General features: G+C 32.2%; 2 protein-coding genes and 1 non-coding gene across 3 annotated transcripts; 1 reads left to right on the forward strand and 2 right to left on the reverse strand.

Moving 5' to 3' along the window:
• The first annotated feature begins 5,822 nt into the window (after window positions 1-5,822).
• Window positions 5,823-9,825, forward strand: LOC114398469 (transmembrane emp24 domain-containing protein p24delta9-like). Its single transcript, XM_028360668.1, has 4 exons — window positions 5,823-6,225; window positions 6,799-7,011; window positions 8,570-8,646; window positions 9,429-9,825. Exons 1-4 carry the CDS (start codon window positions 6,010-6,012, stop codon window positions 9,571-9,573), a joined length of 651 nt encoding a protein of 216 aa, XP_028216469.1. The 5' UTR covers window positions 5,823-6,009; the 3' UTR covers window positions 9,574-9,825.
• Window positions 9,826-11,447: 1,622 nt separating this feature from the next.
• Window positions 11,448-14,078, reverse strand: LOC114399672 (uncharacterized protein At5g39570-like). The gene is made up of 2 exons (XM_028361880.1): window positions 12,984-14,078; window positions 11,448-11,754 (listed from the first exon to the last, which is right to left on the reverse strand). Exons 1-2 carry the CDS (start codon window positions 13,992-13,994, stop codon window positions 11,674-11,676), a joined length of 1,092 nt encoding a protein of 363 aa, XP_028217681.1. The 5' UTR covers window positions 13,995-14,078; the 3' UTR covers window positions 11,448-11,673.
• A 6,134-nt stretch (window positions 14,079-20,212) lies between these two features.
• On the reverse strand, window positions 20,213-20,285 carry TRNAA-UGC. Its single transcript has one exon. It is a non-coding gene; the product is annotated as a tRNA-Ala (tRNA).
• Between the last annotated feature and the right edge of the window lie 3,650 nt (window positions 20,286-23,935).

A 23,935-nucleotide genomic window follows, 5' to 3' on the forward strand; every position in this document is an offset into this window, starting at 1 on the left:
GATGATGCCAATAGTCAAGCATATCCAAGACCAACTCAAGAAGATTTTGATTTCTAGAAAGATTTGTCTTCATGGATAATTCAAGTAAACATCGAGCAATCCAAGATATTCAAGTAAGATTGACTAGATAGATTCTTAAGTTAGATTTGTAAGTTAGATTTGAAAGCACAAAGATTTGGCCAAGTTACTTTTCTTTCAAAACAAATGATTTTAAAGTTTCCTCTCTGGTAATCGATTACCAAGATATTGTAATCGATTACCAGAAGTACAAAAGCTTTCTGAAAATCATTTCAAACATTTTTCAAAGGTTTTCAAAATGCGTAATTGATTACCAACATATTGTAATCGATTACCAGAAGCTTAAAACATTTAAAAAACCTTCAAAAGATTTTTGAAACCTTGTAATCGATTACACAAATATTGTAATCGATTACCAGTGACTCTGAACGTTGGAAATTCAAATTTTAAATTAAAAGTCACAATTGTTCAAGAAAAATAACTGTGTAATCGATTACACTAAGATTGTAATCGATTACCAGTGAGTAGTTTCGAAAAATATTTCCAACAGTCACATCCTTTCATTTGAATTTTGAATGGTCATCAAAAGCCTATATATATGTGTGACTTAGGAATGAAAGAAATTGAGAGTTTTGCTTGTCCAAAATGTTTTATCCTCTCAAGAGATTATGAGAGTTTTTCTTGTGCAAAATGTTTTATCCTCTCAAAAGATGATGAGAGTTTTTCATTGCCCAAAATGTCTTATCCTCTCAAAAGATTAAAAGAGTTTTTGAATGCCCAAAAAGTCTTATCCTCTCAAATGATTAAGAGAGTTTTTCACTGAGTTTAAAGTTCTTATCCTCTCAAATACAAATCATCTTATTTTCACAATTCCTTGGCCAAACACTTGTGAAATTCAATAAGGAATTGAGTGCTTCATTGTAACATTTGTCTCTTTCAAGAGAAATCATTTCTTCTTCATCCTCTTACTTCTGAAAAAGGGCAAAGAGATTGAAAGGCTCTTGTTGTAAGGCATTTGAACACAAAGGAAATGATGTCCTTGTGTGTTTCAGAAGTTGTAAAGGATTTGTGAGATAGTGAAACTCCCAAGTGGGTTTCTTAGGGATTGGACGTAGGCAACGGAATTTGCCGAACCAGTATAAAAACTGTGTTTGCACTTTCTCTTCCCTTAAACTCTTTTATATATTGTTGCTTAACATTTACATTCAGATTGTTTAATTTGAATCATCATTTAGAAATTCATCTTTAAGGGAACTTGGAACTTGCATTAGAATCAAAGTAGAATTTTTAATTGGGAAAATAGTTTGTGATATCTTAATTCAATCCCCCTTCTTAAGATATTTGAGGCCACATGTCCAACAGTAAAGAAAAATCAAACTTCTTACCATATCTACACAAGTCTAGTTTCATCATTCTACAACTTTGTTCATGCTAGGTTTGTCTAACATTATATGTTGTAAAACAATTTCACAATTATTGATGAAAACACATGCGAAACTCCAAACATTGCACCTTATGTCATATCTACCATAGTATTCCCCACGGTCATATTTGACCACCTTAATTTTCTTTCTTAGTTGAAGTTCAACTTCAGCTTTGAAAGACTAAATGTCTAAAGGCCAAAACTTCTCATAATTTAAATAAAGAAGAATCATCTACGAACAAAATAAAATATATGTATGTATTAGTTCTAAGACATCCTTAGTTCTTTCAACACTCAAATATCCATAAAAGAACTTCACGAGAGACTAGCTTTATTATTTCTAATTGGACAAGAATAACTTAATTTATCCAAATTAGAAATAAAATTTGGTTTAATAAACAACTCAATATATGTCTCAACCAAATTCAAATGAAATTGATTCATTTAATGGAACATAAAAATTCATATAGCTTCAAGTGCAACTTTATGTCATCGCTTACATAGATGAATCTTTCATTATCACTTGGCGGATGACTTCATAGGTAGCATCGTATAGACATGTTTATGTGAGTAGTATAACCAAAATCCACCCACTAGCGTCCTTCTGTACAAAATTAAGTTAACTTTAAAACAAACAAAAATGAGAAGTTTACCATTCTTTGCACACTAAATAGTGTAATTGGGATCTTTTTTATATATGTCTCATCCTACAAAAGCAACAAGGAAATTCCTTATCTTGTTCTCTTGTTTCTTCTCTAGAAAAAAATAAAAAATTATACAATATCCTCAACTGACTCCTTTCAAACTCTAAATTTTATGCATGCAACTTTGGGATTTAAATAATATGAAGAATTTAAACCATAGTAGTAGCAACAACGACAATTAAAGAAGAGAACAATAAAGATATAATGCACAAATAATTTTTATGGTAAATTTCAAGACCCCAACAAGATACCTAGCGCACAATTAATCCTCAATCTTTGGATTGAAAAAGATTAACTGCAAGTAGTACTCTCAACGCATTGATCAAACATTGATGATAAGTTCTGTCAAACAAAGATTGTTTTTGAACACTTCATTGCTCACATGAAAAACTTATATGATGATTACTTCAGTCAAATAATGATTGTTTTTTAACATTTCATTATTCACATGAAAATCAATCTGATGATAATTCCTATCAAATAATGATTGTCTTTCGACGTTTCATTATTCACATGGAAAATCACATTATTTATAATCACCATATGTTTACCATCGCAAACATGTAATTATTCTGCCAAATTGTGTCTTCCTTTAGGCCGAGCACAATTCGCATGAATAATTTCATGCGACATTTACGTAAATTCAATCAAATCAACTTACGCAAAAGATGTTACTTTGACAACATGTTATTTCAATCAATTTAACCAAAAAATACAAGATAATTTAATATAATAAATGGGAGGTCTTAAAATTACACAAATGTCACATATAATTAAGTTACATAAAAATATATACAACAGAATGTGTAAATATTTTGAATAATAGATCCATCACAAGATACCTAACACAACATTAATTTCTAGTCTTTGGATAGAGAAATTAATTTGTAATTAGTACTCTCAACATAATGATCAAATATTGACGATAAATTCTATCAAATAATAATCTTTTTTTGGACAGACTATTATTCACATGAAAACACCTTATAATTGTCATACATTTATCATCATAGGTACAATATTATTTGGCCAAATTGCGTCTTCCTTTGAACCGAGCACAATTCGTATAAATAATTTCATACAAAAATCTATGTAATTTTAATCAAATCAATTTTTACAATATGGATCACTTTGACAATATATTGTGCCAATCAATTTAATTAAAAGAAATGGGAAAGATCTGTTAGTGCTAGATTTACACCCAATCATGATAGCAGAAAACTATAAAACATTAAATACAACAAGTAAATATTATATCCTTAAATTATATTTAACTCTATCATTGATTTATACTTAAAATACAATAAGTAAATATCGCATCTGTGAATAAAGCTATCACAAATTTATTCTAGCATCACTAATCATGTATATCAATTAACCAATAATGCCAAAAAAATTGAAAATCCAACGCAATAATCCATAACTAAAGAAGTGTATGACATCTTTATGTATACTTTCTTGTTATAGTCATTCCCGGACTTTACAATAATAAAAAATAATTCATGTAATTGTGATGTAGCCGACAATTCACATAATTGTGATACAACCCTATGTTGAAAAGGAAAAAGATAAAAGTGTAAAGGTACAATTGTGTTTGTATCCACCATAATGAGTTTTCTTTTGAAAATCTTAAAGAAAAAATTGCTTTCAGAGGGCTTCCTCCAATATATAGCAATATATAATCACATCCGGCATAAATAGAAGCGGTGTATAAACCCCAACATGATGCCAGAAAAAAAAAACTCAAATTCAAACCAAATATCCAATATGGAAATATTTGAATTTACTGACAATTAATGTGTTGTTCCAAAAAAATAATAAGGTTCATATTAACAAAGCAATTAAGGTATAATAAGAATCAAATAACTTTAAATCCCAATAATCTAAGAGTAGTGGGGGCTCTGATACCACTTGTTGTAATTTTAGGAGATTCTTGTAAAATACCAATAACCACCCGGAACACATTTCGTTAGATTATCAAGAAAAGTTTTAAGAATACCTAGACCCATAATGATTAATCAAACAAACGCAGCAGAATCTAAATTCGTATGTGATTTCTAATTTATGCACTTTTCTTAAAATCTATTACAGAATGGTGTAAAGATAACGAATAATCAGCTAACTACGTAACCGGTGACTTCATGGTTCTTCCTGAACCGAAACCTCTTTATTCTTTAATAGGACCTTAGTAACTCTTTAGATGGAAAAAGAGAAACTATGTGTGACCGCTCATTTAAGTTTATATCATTTGATTTAGTAGTCTGATGGGTTCACTTAATTTGATCACATAAAATAAAATTCAATAATAATAAATAGCTAATATAATTTTCTTACAATATTAGCCCATATTAATTATTAAAATAGAAAATTTCATCATGAAGTTGAGGTCTTGCAACAGATCTTACAAGTCTGTGAAACGACTTTCGGTCAAACAGTAAACTTGAATTAATATGAGGTTTTATTTTGCTCTAACACTTTGGCGGCAAAGAAAATCTCACTTGCTGAAAAATTGGAAGTTCAAACCATGCTTGGCACGGGCAAATATCTTGGGATGCCATCAATGGTGGGGCGAAATAGGAGGGCAACATTCAAATATGTAAAGGATCGAATTTGGAAGAAGAACAATTCAATGAGTGGCAAATTCTTGTCAAAGGCAGGTTGTGAGGTAATGTCAAATACGTACTACAATCTATTCCAACATATATTATGAGTGCATATCTTCTTCCCAAATCATTGTGTGATGAGATTCAACGCATGTTAAATTCGTATTGGTGGGGAACGAATGGGAAGGGAATAAGGTGGTTGTCGTGGGGCAGAATTGCTATTAGTAAGGAGGACAAGGGGCTAAATTTTTTAAACCTACATGCCTTAGATTGGGCAATGCTTGGGAAACAAGGGTGGAAGTTTGTTTCCAACCCCAATGCTTTGGTATCTAAATTCTTCAAAGCTAAATATTTTTTTAGGGGAGATTTCATAGGTTTGACTTTGGGTCATAAACCTAGTTTCATTTGGCAAAGCATTTGCTGAGGTGTAGAATAGGTGATGGTGAAGGAATTAATATATGGCAGCAACCCTGGATTAGAAGTGAGAATAATAATTTTATTGGTCTTTGTCCTCATCCGAGTGTATCTATGCACACTGTGGAAGATTTGATAATTGAGGGGACCACAGAATGGGATCCTAATCTTGTTCATGCCATAGTTCAACCTCAAATAGCATATTGCATTACGCGTATTTATATCCCTAGCAACATAAGAAATATTGAACGTATATGAAAATGGGAGAGCAAAGGATTGTGCTCAGTAAAGTCAGCATACAAGCTATTCTTCAAGGGCTTGTTGGTTTGATCAGATTGCAAGATAGTAATGTTCCTCAATGTATTTCTAATATTATTGAAATGGAAAACATCTGAGTTTCTTGCTGTCAAAAACAAAAACAAAAAAGTTGTCAAGTTTGTCATTAACAAAGGTTAATAAAAGTTATCATTAATAAGTGATTTTTAAAATAATTATACTAATAGAAATTAATAAATTTATTATGCTTAATGATTTGTAATTAAATAAGACTATAAAAGTGTATATATATTTATTATTCATGTTAAAATAATTAATTAGAGATTCTCAAAAGTTTTTTTTTTTTTTTTATAAAATATAAACCATAGAAACTTCTAATCCCAGGGAATACCATGGAACTGTTAGTATCACTATAACAAAACCAAAATCCCGGTGGTTACTTTTCGCATCTTTTCGTTTTGAGCTCACCGTGGCTCTTCTCCATTGTCGTTTTGCTTCTCCCTTCTTCCTTCCCATTCAAACCCTAATCTGTCCCTCGGATCCCAAAATTGCCCCAAATTGAGAACACGCCATGGCGGCAACGTTCGATTTGGTTCGTTCCCTCGCACTTCTCACTCTTGCATTTGTGTGTAGCGTCGCGAATTCGATGCGGTTCGAGCTTCAATCGGGTAACACCAAGTGCATTTCAGAAGACATTAAGACCAACGCGATGAGTGTGGGAAAGTACAGTGTTGTTAATCCCCGAGAAGGGTACCCACTTCCCGATTCCCACAGGATCGTTGTCAAGGTAACTTCGTCATTCAATCACCGCCAAACATTGCAGTTTCCCAAGGTTTTTAAATTGCGGTCGCAGTTTTCATCGCGTTCTTGTTATTGCGGGAATTTGCAGACAAATGCAGCTAATACGACCACAATTGCGGTCGCATTGTGGTTGTAGACGCCCCAAAAACCTTGACTTTGCAATAAATAATAAAAGCTTGAACTTTAAAATAAAGAAGGAAGCAAATTGAACCTTTAATGGCAGAGCTGTGCAATGTTTCTTAATCGTTTGTGATTTGTTTTGAGGTGTAAGGTTTTTTAAAATTGGAATGTTTTGTAAAAAAAAAATTATAGGCAAATGTTAATTGTTAGTTTTTTTTGTTAGCACGAGGGATTGAATCGCAAGGCGGCGACCTTTCCCTCCTTCCCTTCTTTCTTAAACACCCAACCAACCTTATATCTCCCTGGTTTGTTAGTTTGTTAGTTTTTTTGAAAAAAATTGGAATGTTTTGTAATTGTTGGGATAATGGTTTCCTGTGGTTTGTTATCTCTGGTATTGACTTTAAGATTGTGTGTGTGTGTGTGTGTGTGTGTTTGCCAGGTGACGTCGCCTCATGCGAACATGTATCACTTTGGAGATCATGTGGATTCTGGTAATTTTGCATTTACGGCATCTGAGTCTGGTGACTACTCAGCTTGCTTTTGGGTTCAGGATACCAGAGATACCCCGTCGGTGGTGACTATTGAATTTGAGTGGAGAACTGGGGTTGCTGCCAAAGACTGGTCCAAGGTTGCCAAGAAAGGGCAGATTGAAGTAAGTAGTATTCTATTGTTCTGTGACTCGGCATTTATTTGTACTTTGTATGTATGTGATCAGTAATTTGTTCTCATTATTATAGCATTTTTAACTCTTCCTGTGTTGGTGCTTTTTCAAAAAATCATTATGTAGCCTTCCCAAGCCTGAACATTGAGGATGGCTGTATTAGGCAGCTTTCTTCCTACGTAAAGCTTTGTTGAATCTCTATCACATTGATCATCAATGTGGTTCTACTAAATTTTATTTGAAACTATTGAGAAAGTGAGAAACCTTGCTCTCTAAATTTGTTTCCCCTGAAAGTTTAGGTTTCTGATAGAACCCAGTGGCAGGCTTTAAACATGTAGGCAACCCCATTTAGTAAATTCATTTACAATTCCCTTAGATGTATGACCTAAATGGTATTTCTTTTCTATATATAGGATATTTTGCACTATGCAAAGATAAGTTGTAGTGTGCTCTTTTCCTGGTTATATAGCAGATATATATAGCTAAATTGCACAGTGCAAAGAGAAGTTATTCTGCCCTTTCCATGGTTTTGCATGCCTGCAGGATTATTAACTGATACTATGATTCTGTTTTCCATTCTACCTGGAATACTGATACAGTATAGCTTTGCCTTGCTTTGATTGGCTACTTTTTGGAGATGTGGATAATATAAATATAGAGACAAAAGCATAATGTTCTCGTTTTCCCTTATCTCTCTCTTAAAATCTTTGACAGTCCAACCTTTTTTATCCAGCAATTTTTTCTATGCTAAGATCATAATTATCAATCCAGGGTAGCAACATGTAATGCCTGACCTTGAAAACTCTATGGATGTATAAAGGAAAGCGGGATGGTTGCTACTGTAAATATTTTAGTACAAACCACACATAAATACTCACTTGATTTTTTTTACAGAAATTCGTGATTAATAATAACTCACACAATCACCATCAATCTAGGAGCATAAGAACATATGAATGATGCCAAATAATGAAGGGTTTTGAATCCTATGATGTTTCTAAAGCAAAAAAAAAAATGTCCCAGGGTCTGCTCTGCTACTCCACTATAGCGTCATAATAGTGCATTACTACTTTTTGAAACACATAAAATCTGTCTAAAGGCTCAGTCAATGGAATTTCCTGAAATTCTAGTTCTGGTTTATTCATAGAGAAATTAGGGAACAGCATAACCTGGTTGAGACATGATATACCAGTAACCCAGATTTAGCTTTATAACTCAGTTTAGGATCCATCCTTAATTTTATCTATTACTAAGTGGTTAACCCTTTTTTTTTTTACTTTTTGGTGTGTATCTTGCTAAGTTGTCGAATCCCACAATTATGAACATTTATTATATCATTGTTTATTTGTGTCTTTCATTTGTTATTGTTCCCTGTTTAGTTCCTACTACATTTTATGTGGATATACACAAAGTAGTAATATGAATCTAAATACCATCCTAATTTCTTTCGTCTTTCTAGGATATAGGAATAGGGACTAGTGTTTTATAGATGTATGTGTTTTGGTCTTTTGTGTTTATTGATGTGTTGTTTTTCCCTCCCATTATCTAGGTAATGGAATTTGAGTTGAAGAAGCTATATGATACTATCCTATCCATCCATGACGAGATGTTTTATCTTCGAGAAAGGTATTAATTCAATGACTTCTGCCAACAAGTCTCTTGATATTGTTATGCCATTTAGTATATAATGGTTCTCGGTTCTCCATATGATCTTTTGATGGAAAAGATGTTTTGCTGAGTTCATTCAAAATTTCTTTTAAATGGAAGATAAAAGGAATATATAGCTGTTGGGTCAGAAGAAATTGGAATCTTTTGCTGGGAGGGATCTCTCTCTAGGTGCAGCATATTCCTCTTAACTTTTCCAGTTTTCTGTATACTCACTGAAATACATGTATGAATACTGTAATGCCTTGCATCAACATTTTGTATTTTTCTATACCATCCAAGAATGGTCTATTATAAACTATACAATTAATTTTGTTTGTCCCTGAGATAGAGATGGACATAATCCCTGGCATTATTTTTCTTTCTCCCCAGGTATAACCTACATTATTCTGTGTCATTCACCACATTGTCTTTTCTAATCATTTAATGGGCAGAGTGGATCAGAAATTTGTTGTCTGTTATGCCTGCAACATATTTGTTCCTTGTGCTCCACTCCACCCTTGTGATAAACTTCTTTGCTTACATGTAATGCTGTATGGTTCATGAGAGTGATATGCCAAGGAAGGAAGCAATTAGATGTGTATATAACTGATGACAGGCTTCTATTTTATGTTTAATTTTTGGAAGGCTTGGCTTTGGCTTTACATGGTCATGAACACTACAGCAGCATAAGAGTTTCTTTTCATTCTAATGGTGCCTTTCACTGAATTTTGGTGACAATTTTATCCATGTGACTGATGTAGGGAGGAAGAGATGCAAGATCTTAACAAAGCAACAAACAGCAAGATGTTTACCTTCAGTTTCCTTTCGATTGTGGTTTGCTTGTCTGTGGCTGGTTTGCAACTATGGCATTTGAAGACATTCTTTGAGAGGAAGAAGCTCCTCTAAGTTCATCACACGAATTTTGTTCATTTTTGCTTCAGAATTTTTTTTATTTTCTGTTCCTGGTTGTTCCTTATGTATCCAAATGTATGATTAGTTCATCTTTCACTTTTACATTTTATGGCAACTAGAAATTGCTGCTGATCGCAAGTCATGTTAAATGTATGTTACAATTATGAACCGGTATTAACTTTAGAAACTATAGTTAAATTTCTTAACAGGCCCTTAAATTTGTGATTTGAAAGTTATCTTTTTTCATTCTGAGCACTGAATGTTAATGCTTGATGATAAAAGCCCATAAATCTCCTTCAAAATACAAATGGTCAAAATTGGCATTGTTGTGTTTTAATTGAAACCTATGGCTACGTTACACTGTTTTAATTGTGTTTTAATATGCGTATAGTGTAGGGGCAAACCTTTATTTTGTTATTGTTATGTGAAGAGTTTGATTCCTCTTGATGATGGTGGTTTATAGCAACAAGGTTCAGCATAGTTGGTAGATGACTGAGTTTCTTAAATATAATGACAGGAGTTTGATTTCCTGGTGTATGAAAAAGACTTTATTGGAAGAGACAATTCACTTTGATAATTTCTGTCTTAAAAGTTAATCTCATGATTTTTAATTGTGAAAATACCTTGCTTTTAACCCCAAAAAAAGAACTAAAAAGAGGGTAAAAGTGGATATGAAAAGACGAAATCAACAGTTATTCTATTACTATAACAAAAACAGAGTCTTTTTCATTTCACCGTACCAAATACTACGTTAAAATTTGACTGAAGATATCAATAAGTAGAGGAAGCTTAAAAAAAATAGAAAAAGCAACATGCAAATGATTCCAAAAATGTATGAAGTGACGATTATGTTATGTGAAGCTTCGGGAAGAACTTAATTCCTAGTTTAGGCATTTTCTGCTGACCAACTCAATGACAACTCTTTCTACCCTGGATTTCCTATCCCATCTCACTTTGGTACTATTCTCAATTTCTCATGACACTTTGGTACTATGATTTTGATTTTTTGACATTCTACGTACCTCTTAACGATATGTTCTCACTTTACATTACTTGATTTCATTTGGTGTAGAATTTTGTTATTAATTTGAACCGTTTAACGTTGGTAGAATTATTTAAGAAATAATGTCAAAATATATTTAGAAAAGACATTTTAAGAGTGAATAAAGTAAAATCACTGCAAATATAAATGTATTTAAAAAAACAATGGATAAATAACTCACTCAAATTTTATTCAACACAAAATACAAAGTTTATAGTTCTGCAACCAATTTTACCGTCACAAAAATTTAGAAATTTAAAAATCCTTAGTACTATATTACAAAGCCCAATTGTATAAAATATACGAACACGGGTGTTCTTGTATGCTATGTTTATCATATATCTAACTTACCATGTGGCGTATCTACATGTGGGATAATTGCTCTCACAAGAATTTTTTTTATTTACATGCATATGTATAATAACATTTATTTTTTGTTCTGTAAAAACCTTAAATTTGTCCCATTAAATATTTTTTCTTCAAACGAATCTAAAAAGTTGTAAGAGATAAAAGAAAAAATAATTTGATATTAATTGTCACATTTTTTATAGTATTAATAATTAAAAAAATCATATAATATTTTTAAAATATGAAAATGTGTAAAAACCTATTATAATTTGCAATAACATGTGTTTTAGATTATTTTTTCTTTGGCCTACACATTGTGTATTTTGTAAAAATTTGTAATATTTTTCTTCTATGAAAATATTACATATTTTTCCCCGCTACGCCAGTGCATGAATATTGCAATAAGGTTCGAAACTTCCCTTAAAACTTAGCCAGCAATAATGAGAAGGTGAGATGACATGATGCAGGGCACCTAAACTCATTCAAACTTAGAAAGAAATAATTTAAAAAACTCAAACACAACGGATACTATTAAAACTCCAAAGCCAAAGACCTCACATTAAGTTTAGACAAACAATTCATAAAGCTCAAGACTTCACAGATATAGTAGTCTAAACACACTGGAAGGTATAATGCGTCAACCCTTTATTTAGTAGGTAATTATGGGATGATTTTGATTCACACAGCAAGCACTGGCATTTTGATTACTCATCATCATAACTCTTGTACTGGTGATGCTTGTGGTGATGCTTCTTCCTCCCATCATCATCATCTGAGTCATCTCCCTGCAATGGTAGGAAAATATCATAAAATGGATACCATCTTCAATAGGAAGAACTTTATATAGCATGCAAATTCACAACACTTCATAGCATTTTATTCTGATTGCAAACTTTATTAAATGTATGCACATTATTAGAATGTTGGAACATGGGAAGCACTGAAGCTGTGTCTGTATAATCCTCTCGTATATTGCATGTAACCTGATAGATCCTTCTTATGGTTATTAGAAAAAGAAAATTCAGAAATCCAGATATTGTTTGCCAATCCATGCCAAGGAGTTTCCAGCATAATCTATACTCGTGGGTGAACAACACAACCACAAAACTCACACATGCAGAAGCTTATACATGCATAAATCTTGCACCCTTAAATGTAATGATGGCGCATTTAACAAAAACAGTAAAGGTCCAAATGGCTTAAATGCAGATATTCTTTTGAAAACTATTAAATCTTCCAAGGTACACAGGGCTTTGGGAACAAGAAAACCATTAACAATGCAAAGAACCACCAAGTGAAAATACTCATTGAAAAAGAGAGAAATTTTGTAATAGAATTTCAAAAAATTAATCAAACATAGGAAAGCCCACTCAAGAACTACACGAAGAACTAGATGATTTGGTCAAATAATCAGAATATCAGTGCAGAAATATCTAAAGTCAACAAAGACCAGTGCACCATCTAAAGGATTAATCACATAAGCTGAAGTACAGAACAGAAAATTCAACTACTCATCTATGTTTTATTATCTAAATTCAAACAGAAGTACAGAACTTACTTTGATAGTCTCCATGTGTGTTTTTGTCAGTGTGACAAAAACACACGTTTATGGGTTGGATAATTGGTTGTATACTCAATAATCGCAAACTTTTAACTTATCGTATATGACAATTTGCGATTAAATGACAAGTTGTGATTAAATAACAAAAGTAAAAATCTCTCTACACTATCAATGCTAGAACATGTTTGGTTTTGGCGTTGGAAAATTGATTCTAGGTCCAAAATTGATTTTAGATACATAATTGTTTCTCGGTTGAAACAACTTTGAATAACTTCTGCATTGGATCCAAAATTTTGTACCAAATTTTACTCCTAACTTAATTTTATAATAAAGCATTCAAACATAAACCATATCACTTCAAAATCAATGTTAACCAAAATCAATTATGTCAATGTACATCCAAACACACATTACTCATTTACTTAAATGAATGTAAAAAGTAGTAGTACTCACATATTTCTTGCGTCCATAGCCTTCCTCATCATCATCATCCTTCCTCTGATAGGAGGGCTTGCGGTACCCCTCCTCCTCCTCCTCCTCCTGCCGAGGTGGACGCCCCTCATAACCATACTCAACCCCTCCTCCTCCTCCCTGGCTTTCATAGTTGCTCCTCCCATAGCTCGGTTTCTCCTCATACTCACTCCTCCCTCCATACCCGGATCCATATTCAGATTCTTGCTTCCTTCCACCATACCCGGATCCATATTCAGATTCTTGCTTCCTTCCACCATACCCGGATCCATATTCACTCTCCTCCTTTCTCCCATCATACCCTGATCCATATTCTGATTCCTCCTTCCTTCCTCCATATCCTGACCCATATTCAGACTCTTCCTTCCTTCCACCATACCCGGATCCATATTCAGATTCTTGCTTTCTCCCACCATACCCAGATCCATATTCAGACTCCTCCTTCCTTCCACCATACCCGGACCCAAATTCATCTTCTTGTTTTCTACCATACCCGGATCCATATTCAGAATCCTCCTTTCTCCCACCATACCCGGACCCATATTCACCTTCTTCCTTCCTTCCATACCCGGATCCGTATTCTGATTCCTCCTTTCTTCCACCATATCCTGACCCGTATTCTCCTTCTTCCTTCCTTCCATACCCGGATCCGTATTCCGACTCCTGCTTCCTACCATACCCGGATCCGGCGGCGGGATTGAAGCCTGCAGGAGCGGGCCTGGGCTTAGGGCGAGAGTAACTGCTATACTCAGTGGCCAGGGCTTCATCGCCATAAGCAGAGGGTTCAGCGTAAGAGGTGTACTGGGGGCGATCGTAATCGAAGTTTTCATCGGAAGAGGCTCCGAGTGGGTAGCAGGTTTCTTCTGAAGGAGAGACGGGGCGGCCGTAGGTGAGGTGAATGTCGTAGCCGCCGCCGTATGGGGTGGGGTCGTACTCGTCGTAGTCGTCCACCGTGTCGTCGTCGTCGCGACGTCCCCTTGAAAAATACGACATTGTTGAATGTTTTGAAAAAATGGGAGTGAAGACTGTGATGATTGATGATTTGTTCTGGATCGGAGGGGATGATCTTATATATAATGCTGCCTTCGGCTAAACGACATCATTTCAAGGGGTCGTTTGCTCTTGATTTTTGTTTTCTAGACCCCACACGTTTCTAAATTGTCATCATCCTCACAAATCTACTATGTTTGTGATGACTTACTTTTTCTTTTCAAGTTGTTTCTCTCCTTGGCAATGATATTATTTTTATGATTTTTTTAAAAAAATTAAATTACAATTAAATATTAATATAATTATTATATGACGTCGTCTTGAATGGTAGCACAGAACATTTTAAAAAGGGACAACAGAAAAATCAAATGGTAGTACAAGACATTTTAAAATTTTTATGATTTTTAAAAAAAATTAAATTATAATTAAATATTAATATAATTATTATATGACGTCGTCTTGAATGGTAGCACAAAACATTTTACAAAGGGACAACAGAAAAATCAAATGATAGCACAAGATATTTTAAAAATTTTATAATTTTTTAAAAAAATTAAATTACAATTAAATATTAATATAATTATTATATGACATCTCTTGAATAGTAGCATAGAACATCTTAAAAAGGGACAACAGAAAAATCAAATAATAACACAAGACATTTTAAAAAGGAACAACAGAAAAATCAAAGTGTCTATGTGTTATAAGAGATATTAGATTTAATGTCTTTAAAAGATAGCTTACATGGCAGTTTTGTTAATAAAAAGAAAATATAATTATTGGTAAAATTAATTAGTTTTTCACACCAATAGTTTTAAAAAAATGTTAAATTAATAGATTGAATGAATGTTGTGATCTCCTCTACAATTGCTCCTAACGTTTTTTTTTCTCCGAACGTATATTTTTAGCTTCAAAGAAATGAAATAATTAACTGCCAACTTAATTTAGCGTCTAATTGTTTCAGCGCTAGAGCCAACCTAAATTTCATTTCACTTGAAATATAAGACTGTTATTTCTTAAAAACTATGAACTTAACATTATAAGAATTAGGTTATCGCTAACTATTGTCTTTAGAATATTAATTAAAAAATTAATATGAAAAATGTTTATTATAAAAAATTATAAGAGAGCATAAAAAATTATAAATCATACCCATTGATAAAAATATTTTTCTTTTTAATTATTTAATCAAAATCTAATGACACTAATTATCATTTGTCTAAAAATTAAGCTGACAATGATATATTAAAATACATCTGTATAATATTTGATGTACTAAAGTTTGAAGACAATATATATATATATATATATATATATATATATATATATATATATATATATATATGTGTGTGTGTGACATTTATGTCTATCGTGGATGCAGTTGAGTGGAAGAAGTGTGAAAGTGGAAATATTGTGAATGAGATGTACTCGGCTGTCTTTCTTTTCTTTCTTATTTTTTTCTTTGTCGGCAATCATGTTTATTTACTCAACTGATTGGTACATTGGTCATGGGAGTTATCTTCAACTGTTGGGCACCCTTTTGGATTCTATTCGAGTGGACTGAGGGTTGTTGCTTCCTGCACGTCTAATTTTCTTCTTGTAATTTTTTTTTTGGAAATTTGTTTTGCTTTTCCGAATTGGTTATTATGGAAGTTAAAATCTGTAATTATTTCGGTATATAATTTTTATCCATTTCTTTCACTGATTTTTTTTCTCATTTTTTTGTTAAAACAAAAGTTAGTTGTGGTTGTAACAACAAGAAGGATCTCATCCCCTATTAGGATGGGCTTTATGAGACCCAAATATATCCTAAAATTAAAGTGGTTAAAAGATTATATAAGTTGAAATTGATATTTGTATTATTGTTTTTATTATAAACAATTAGATGTTGACACATGGATAAGTAATATTTATTGATTAACATAGGGTTATGCAAATGTATTCCTATGTGAGAAAAGCAAACAATGAATGAAAAGAAAGGTTTTAGCATTATTTTCCTTTTTTATCTTTTCTATTGCTAGATTAGGTAAATTAAAGTAACCATGGTTTTAACATTGTAACAATGGTGCTTTCATCAACTTACTCCCCTCCCAACTCCACCCCACCACCATGGAAGACAACCTTCAAGGTATTTTTCAGAAACTAAATGCCTTCCAAAACCAACTCAACCACTATGAAGAACAACAAAAATCTCACCACACTATCCTCTTACAATCCCTTGATTTTTGTCATGCCACTCTCATTTCCCCTATGCAAGGTATGATGAAAAATCTATCTGCTCTCAATCTTCAACATCAAGCACCACTATAACAATCACCATTGTCAGTAGAACTGGGCAAATGGGTTTGGACCCGTACGCCACCCACGAAACCCGCATGGTATATAGACCATGTTTTTTGAGTCTATTTAAATTGCTGGATTTTTAACCCAGTTTGTTTAACTTGTGGAATAAGTGGGGTTTTTTATAATTTAATACAAAAATATAAAATACTAATAAATAAGGGATATAAATTGAGTAAAAATAAAATTTTAAAAAATATATAGAATTTAAGTACTTTATATATTGTTCAATGGTTGATGAATGATGATAAAATATTTTGATTTGATATAGAATTATAGATTAACTAAACATGATGTAAAAAATACTTTTTAGGTGACTTAAGATGTAAATTATGTTATCATTTTTGACAAATAGATTTTTTTTTTACTAGATATTTCATAGTTAGTTTTTAAAATGGGTCAAATTTTATATTTTAATTTTTTTTTATTTTTTAATTAAAGTTGGAAGAACTGGACAGCTCGCTTAGCACACCACCTAGGCTTAGTGCGTGTGCATGCAGCTCAGGCTTAGCGTGCGAAAATGCCTACAATGAAGCCCAAAGGCGCCCGAAGGAAAAGATACACTGAGTCTCAGAGCTATCAAAAGTTTGGGTCTATCCCTTAGGGGAAACCCTCTTTCTTAGTCATTCCTCATTTTCTTACTACTAGTCATCCAACCATTTCTTCTATTAGCCTCTGAAGTGTAAAGTCTCTAATGGCAATGAGAGGCTAAATCCCTCCCTCTGTTGGAGTCTAGCAACCAAAGCCCTTGTAATGTAACTGTTCTTCTTATCTATTAATGCAATTTCAATTTCTATTATTCTTTTTCTGCTTTTCATTGTTATTGTGTGGTTTGGTCATCCATACATCTGTTTTTAGAGGTTATTCATTGGGAAATGGTAATGTCTAAAGAATTGAAAAAGGACATCTCAATATTGCATTACTAGGGATAGAATGACTTTGTTGTGCCTTTGCATACATCTTTATACTTAATTGTTTATGATTCAACCTTTGCAAAGAGATTTGGGAGAGAATACATAAATTAGACTCTTCATCATGAGGGATCAAGGTTGAACATATTAGTATATGTGGGTGGAAATTGGGAAAGTAGTTAATATAGAAAAATATTAATATTAAATCAATGGTAGTTAATGTTAGGCCCCAACATTATCACATTTTGACTTCATCTTTTACATTTATATTATTATTTATTTTTCTTGTTATCTTTTTCTTTTCCCTTTTACCCTCAAATTTCACACTTACAATTCCCTTTCTCTTCTACTTCTTCTCTTGCTTACAAATTGGGCATATACCAACACAAGTACAAACAAAGTCCCTATGGACTCAACACTCGGTCTTCCGTTTTAATCTTTATTACTTGTGATAAATTTCGTACACTTGCCAATTTGTTAACAATGACCCGCTAAACTTGCAAACCATGTGAGGTTGGTGCCAGCTTGCTAGAATTGAACCCGTTTAAAATGTGAGTTTTGTGAGGTAGGTTTTGCAACTTGCGGGTTTCACCCGCAGGCTTATATGCATGTTGAGCTCTAATTGCAAGTTTTCCATTATCATACCCATACTTACTCACACTTTCACACACATATCCTCCGCATATTCAATGCTTGCACCAACAACATTCGTCACCACTACAATAATAATCGTTGCCACGGTCATTGTCGTTGTACTGACCACAACATTCCTCATCTTTCCCATCGCAATAGTCATTGTCGCCTCTACAGTGGTTGCCACCATCAAGTTTCTCTCACAACCCCATGGGTTCTCCCCTTCTCCATCACCAAATACCTCTTCCCCAACACCCAACTCCTCTTGCTTTCCCAAATTTACATGAACAAACCCCTCAAATTCCTTGCAACCTTCAAGTGCCCTTCCTAGCTTCCATGACTCCATGGCATCCACCCACTATTTCCCTATTTCCCCAACCCTACTTTGCGTGCTTCATATTCCCATATATCTCTATTGTCCACACTTTCCCTAAGGTTTCACAATGATAGAGACTAGACACGTGTCAATGCTAACACCTCATTTACTATTTTTCCCTAACCGGCTCTCAAATCCAAATCTCATCCTACTCAAATAGCACAATTTGTGTGCTAGCACAACCTTTTTTCCCTATCAATTCACACACTACCCATTAAGCATCGCTAACCATTAGATTCCCAACTTTTAAAAGCCCTTCAATCCCAACCTAAGCAGAAGTCTCATTCTATTTCCACTACGATTCATTACCCATTTACCCCACATTTGGCCCAACAATTTTGTTTACCAATTCTATTAACTTTCAATCAAAATTATGGGTCACTTTTTTTTTCCTCAAGTCAAATTTTGTAATGACCTCAAGGATAAGGTCCAAAGTGGACGTGTGGATAATGTTAGGTTAAACTTTAAGAGACTCAACAAATATATCTTAAAATTTGAAGTGGTTAAAAAATTATATAAGTTGGAGTTTATATATGTAATATTATTTTTATTTTAAATAATGAGATGTTGACACATGAATAAATATTATTCATTGATTAACATCAATTAGATTATATAAATGTATTCCTCTATGTGGAAATCAAGCAATGAATGAAAATGAAATTTTTTAGCATTATATCCCTTTGTATCTTCTCTATTGTCTAGATTAAATAAATTAGAATAACTCTAGTTTTAGTATTGTAACATCCCCACCTCCACCCCTGCAGTGGTCGATTGATCTGCCAAACCCCGAAGAAGATGGGTAGGATGAAGGGGTGGCTATGTTGTGGGTGTTGTAGAATGACCATATCCTAGAGTAAAACAAAAATGCGAATCAGAATGCACATGAAAAGTGAGTGAAGATTTTTGAACGTTTGAGACTGACTTTATTTGTGTATAAAATAATACCACTCACTAACAATTTTTAAACCCGTTGAAAAGTGTAAAAACTAACTGTAAAAACAACATGTGTTCCTACTACGTTAACGATGTATACTTCAATTTAAACAATATGACTTAATTAAAACGATCTTAAAAAATATAACATCAAATTGAATTATTTAAAAATTGAAGGATCAAATTAAACTTCAAAAATAAATTAAAGAAACAAAATAATAATTTAGTTTTTATTTTATCTTTATTTAAAAAATATAAATAAAAAACATGAAACGTATCTCTTTTTCCTAGTAAGTTATAATGTGAATAAAATTATAAGTAACAAATTTGTTGGCCACTTATACATAACTAAAGATTTGTTTGAATAAATATTTTATAAAAAATCTAAAGAAAACGTAAAAAAAATTCTCAATAAGCTAATTTTTTTATAAAAAAAATTCATACTAGTTTTTCTAAATTTAATTTTTAAATTTTTCTAAAATTTAATTTTTAACTTATGGATATGCTAATTTTAACTTAGGGAAAAAAAATTCCTTATAAAAGTGTTTATACAGAAACTTTTATTCTGACTTAAGTTATTTTGTAAAGTGAGCGTGAAATTTTACACCCAATAATAAGAAAGATAATATTAAAAGAAAAACAATGTATCACTATATAATATTTCTCTTATAAATTATTTGTTTGCCAATTTTTGGATTGATTTCTATTACGAATAATTTTTTAGCCTTCAATCTTTATATTTTACTGTAGTAAGACATGCTGGTACCGTGGATTTATAAAACAATAACTTATTTTCCTCTTCAACTTTATAGAATTTGAAGTTACTTCAATCAATTACTGAAGACCTAAAGTTACATGCAAATTTAAGAGAAACTGAATGCTTACAATAAATAAACAAAACATTATTAGCGAATAAAATGAAAAACTATTCGAGGTTTGTTCCTTTTTTTAATCAATTTATTTACACATATGCTTTTCTTGCAAAAAACAAAACAGAAATTAAAATTTTTTTCTCCAAACAGAAATGGAGATGCGGGGGATCGAACCCCGTACCTCTCGCATGCAAAGCGAGCGCTCTACCATTTGAGCTACATCCCCTTTGAAAACGTTATTGCACGAGTTTATATAAGTAAATTATTTCACTAGTTACTAGAATCAATGCTTTAAGCGCTCAGAGTGAGTTTAGTACCTTAAGTGTGCTTTGTGAATTAGAATTAGAATTAGGGGGTGTTTGGTATGTTTAAGGATACAAGACTAACTAAACATATTTTACATATTATTAAGAATTATGATTCAAAGGTATGTAAAAAAATTTCGTCCACCAAGCACCCCCCTAATTCTAATTAAAAAATAACACTAAAAAAATACTTATCAAACTGCATTTAAATTTTATTCCTATAATTTCCAGTTAAATGATGATGTTCACACAACTTTTTTTTTTCTTTAGACTAAAATACAACTTTGGTTCTCCATTTTGTCTAATCTATAATTTTAGTCTCTTTATTTTAAAATAGAGACTAAGCACTCCTTTTTTTCAAAATGTGTAATTTTGGTTAAATTAATCCTCAATTTTTTCTATATTTATTTCTTTTTTCTTATATTTTAATGAATTAAGGCTTAAATATGCTTTAAATTTCTCATAAATGACTAATTTTTTTATCCCTAATAATCATGTCAATATGTTGTAATTACCAATTTAAATAATAAAACATAAACATAAAAACAAATTTACTTGAATGTACAAATGAGTCTAACCCAGTTGAATAAATTGTGAGTTGTATCATAAATTTGAATGAATTTTAACATATAAGTAAGTCGTAACATAAACATTTTTTTTACTTGAATGTAAATTAATTTGAACAGCTAGAAAAGTGTTAAATTGATACAATTAAATATACTTTTACTTGTAATAAAAAAAAATGGCTTAATATTTACACCAAGAGAAAATGAATCTAGCCTAACTATAAAGAACATGAAATGAGTTGTTTTTAGTTCCATGACCTGTGCTGTATACTCTTTTCTCACATTTTGAAAGTTCTAAACAAAAAAAAATGTCACTTAACATGCATGTAACTTCTGAAAATCACTTGAACTTGATCTTCTCTATTGTCAGAAAATCATCAACCAAAATAGTGGACGTGAAACATATCTGATGACCAGTGGCGGAGTTTCTTGGGAGCGGGGAGTGGCAACGGCCTCCATTTTTTTTTTCTTCCCTTTTATAAGCATATAATTTTCTTTATAAATAAAGCTATATATAATTTTAAATATATTTTATTTAATCATATGGCCCCCCAAAATTTTGGAGAAGATCCGCCACTGCTGATGAGTGATGCCTCCAAATATGCACTTTGCATGATGAATAATTGATCTTGCCAAAATAATGACTTATAGATGTTTTGCTTTCAATTGTTCTGATTTATTTCTGAATTCTGATACAAAATTCACAAAGCACACTTAAGATACTATAGTCACTCTGAGCGCTTAAAGCATTGATTCTAGTAGAATTTAGATGCAGTTTGATAAGTATTTTTAGTGTTATTTTTTAATTAGAATTAGGGGGTGTTTGGTAGATGGAAAGTTTTTACATACGAATCATGGTTCTTGAGAATATTACCTTTGAGAATTCTTCTCCTCAGGTGAGATAAAATTCAAATTCTAATTAGAGAACCACCAATTTTAAAACTGTATTTAAATTTTGTCCTTTTTATACTAATTTAGATAGTGAAATTAAAAGAGAAAAAAGAAGAAAAAAAGTAATGAAATATAAAAAAAAATGTGACCTCCAAAGTAGCTAGTTAGCTAGGATATATAATAATTAATAACACTCAAATTTCTTAGGTGTGCAGAGACATGTACGTATCAATTTATTGATAAGAAGAATCAATACGTAGCCCGAATATAATAGTAATGCAATTGGACACGATGCGTACAACATGAAACAAATATTAAAGCAACGGTTTTTGAGAGTGCATAGCTAGAATAAGTATAACAATGGCAGCTTTTGTAATAACTGTGTCACAAGATGGAACCGAACAGTGCCGAACGGTGCAGGAAGCCATAGATGCTGTGCCACTCGGCAACACTCGCCGGACGGTGATTCTGGTGTCCCCAGGAACCTACCGGCAGCCAAGACTAAGAACTTCATCACCCTCATTGGCCTGCGCCCTGAGGACACTCTTCTCACTTGGAACAACACTGCCACCTTAATCCACCACCACCAGGTATCACATGTTGTTTGAAAATTATTACATGGTCTAGGACAATCACGTGATCAATAAAACTGGATTATGTATCACATGAAGGTTAACTGAGACTATGGTGATCTAGAACCATGTAATAATTTTCTCCATGTTCTCTACCTTTGGGGAAGTGGGTTTGTGTCAAAATTCAAACTTGTTTTTTTTTTTTATTGGTAATTATTGATTGTTAGTTTGTTAGTTATTTGTCATAGCAAGAGAGATTGAACCCGCCACCTTTGCCTCCTTTTCTTCTTTTCTTAATCATCTAACCCATTTTTTATTTGCAAAATTTAAACTTGTTTTGTTGTTTGGTGTGAGTTCTGTGGTTTTCTTGTAGGATGCTAAGGTGATAGGGACTGGAATCTTTGGTTGTGGCACCATCATTGTGGAAGGGGGGGACTTTATTGCTGAGAATATTACCTTTGAGAATTCTTCCCCTCAGGTAATACGTGTCAACCAAGTTTAGGACATATTTATTTGTTTTCATTTTTAAATTACAAAATTGACAGATTATTTCTATTTTCACTGATTGTTATACAAATATTTGAAAATAAAAAATAATGGACTTATATAATAGTAAAAACGTGATTGGTGAGAATAGTTAATCTTAGTCATATAATCATAAATGAATGTTCAAGATTCCCTTTGTAATTCGAAGCTTCTCCTTTATGAGGGGTTTGCCAATTGCCAAAGATAGAGATCAATAGGCATTTGTTGTAACTAGTCTATGACGTGATTGTTATTTATTATTCATTAGATGCTTTATTATTGTTGTTTTCTGCATCTATAAACTACTTAGTAGTTAGTATCTTCATAATATGCTTTATGCAGATATTGTTTTTGACAGGCACAATAACCTTATATATTTACTGATTTCTCCTGGTAAGAAAAACTAACAAATTATGATTAGTATTTGTTGATAAAAAAAAAAAAATCTTATAGGCTGTTTCTTCCTTTTCCTTCTTTCTTCCATCAGGGTGCAGGGCAAGCAGTAGCAGTTAGAGTAACAGCAGATCGTTGTGCTTTCTACAATTGCAGGTTCCTTGGATGGCAGGTACTTGTCTCTCTTGATTTATTAATTGAGAGTTTAATTTTTATGCATTTACAGTGTATAAAAATCTATCATCTTTTAATTTTTATAATAATTATCAATTAATTAAAAATTACTTTAGTTTTGATTTTTAAAATAATTATTACAAAAATCAACCATCTTACCATATATAAAAATCAATGCTTTAATGATTTTGAACTGTCAATGCATTCTAATTATGAAACTCTTCTAAACTTAACATACAACTAATTAGGCTTCTTAAAATATTTTGTATGGTGATTTGGCAGGTTGAATTGCTGAAAAGAATTCGATGACTCTCAAAGATTTCATCTTTGCTTATGAAACTCTTTTAAAATATTTTGATTAGTGATTTCTTTGTTGGATGATGTCTTTGTGTAAGTCATAGTGTGCATGTATCCTTTATAGCCTATTGTGTAAAAATAATGATATCTTCA

Source organism: Glycine soja, chromosome 19, assembly GCF_004193775.1.
Source record: "Glycine soja cultivar W05 chromosome 19, ASM419377v2, whole genome shotgun sequence".
NCBI classification, from domain to species: Eukaryota; Viridiplantae; Streptophyta; class Magnoliopsida; order Fabales; family Fabaceae; genus Glycine; species Glycine soja.

Bases quoted from the DNA above. Each gene is read 5' to 3' on its own strand.
- LOC114398469 (XM_028360668.1), top strand. From the start codon at position 6,010: ATGGCGGCAACGTTCGATTTGGTTCGTTCCCTCGCACTTCTCACTCTT. The intron at 6,226-6,798 runs GTAACTTCGTCA...TGTGTTTGCCAG, and splicing joins CCCACAGGATCGTTGTCAAG to GTGACGTCGCCTCATGCGAA. The intron at 8,647-9,428 runs GTATTAATTCAA...TGACTGATGTAG, and splicing joins ATGTTTTATCTTCGAGAAAG to GGAGGAAGAGATGCAAGATC.
- LOC114399672 (XM_028361880.1), bottom strand. From the start codon at position 13,994: ATGTCGTATTTTTCAAGGGGACGTCGCGACGACGACGACACGGTGGAC. The intron at 11,755-12,983 runs GTGAGTACTACT...CTACCATTGCAG, and splicing joins GCTATGGACGCAAGAAATAT to GGAGATGACTCAGATGATGA.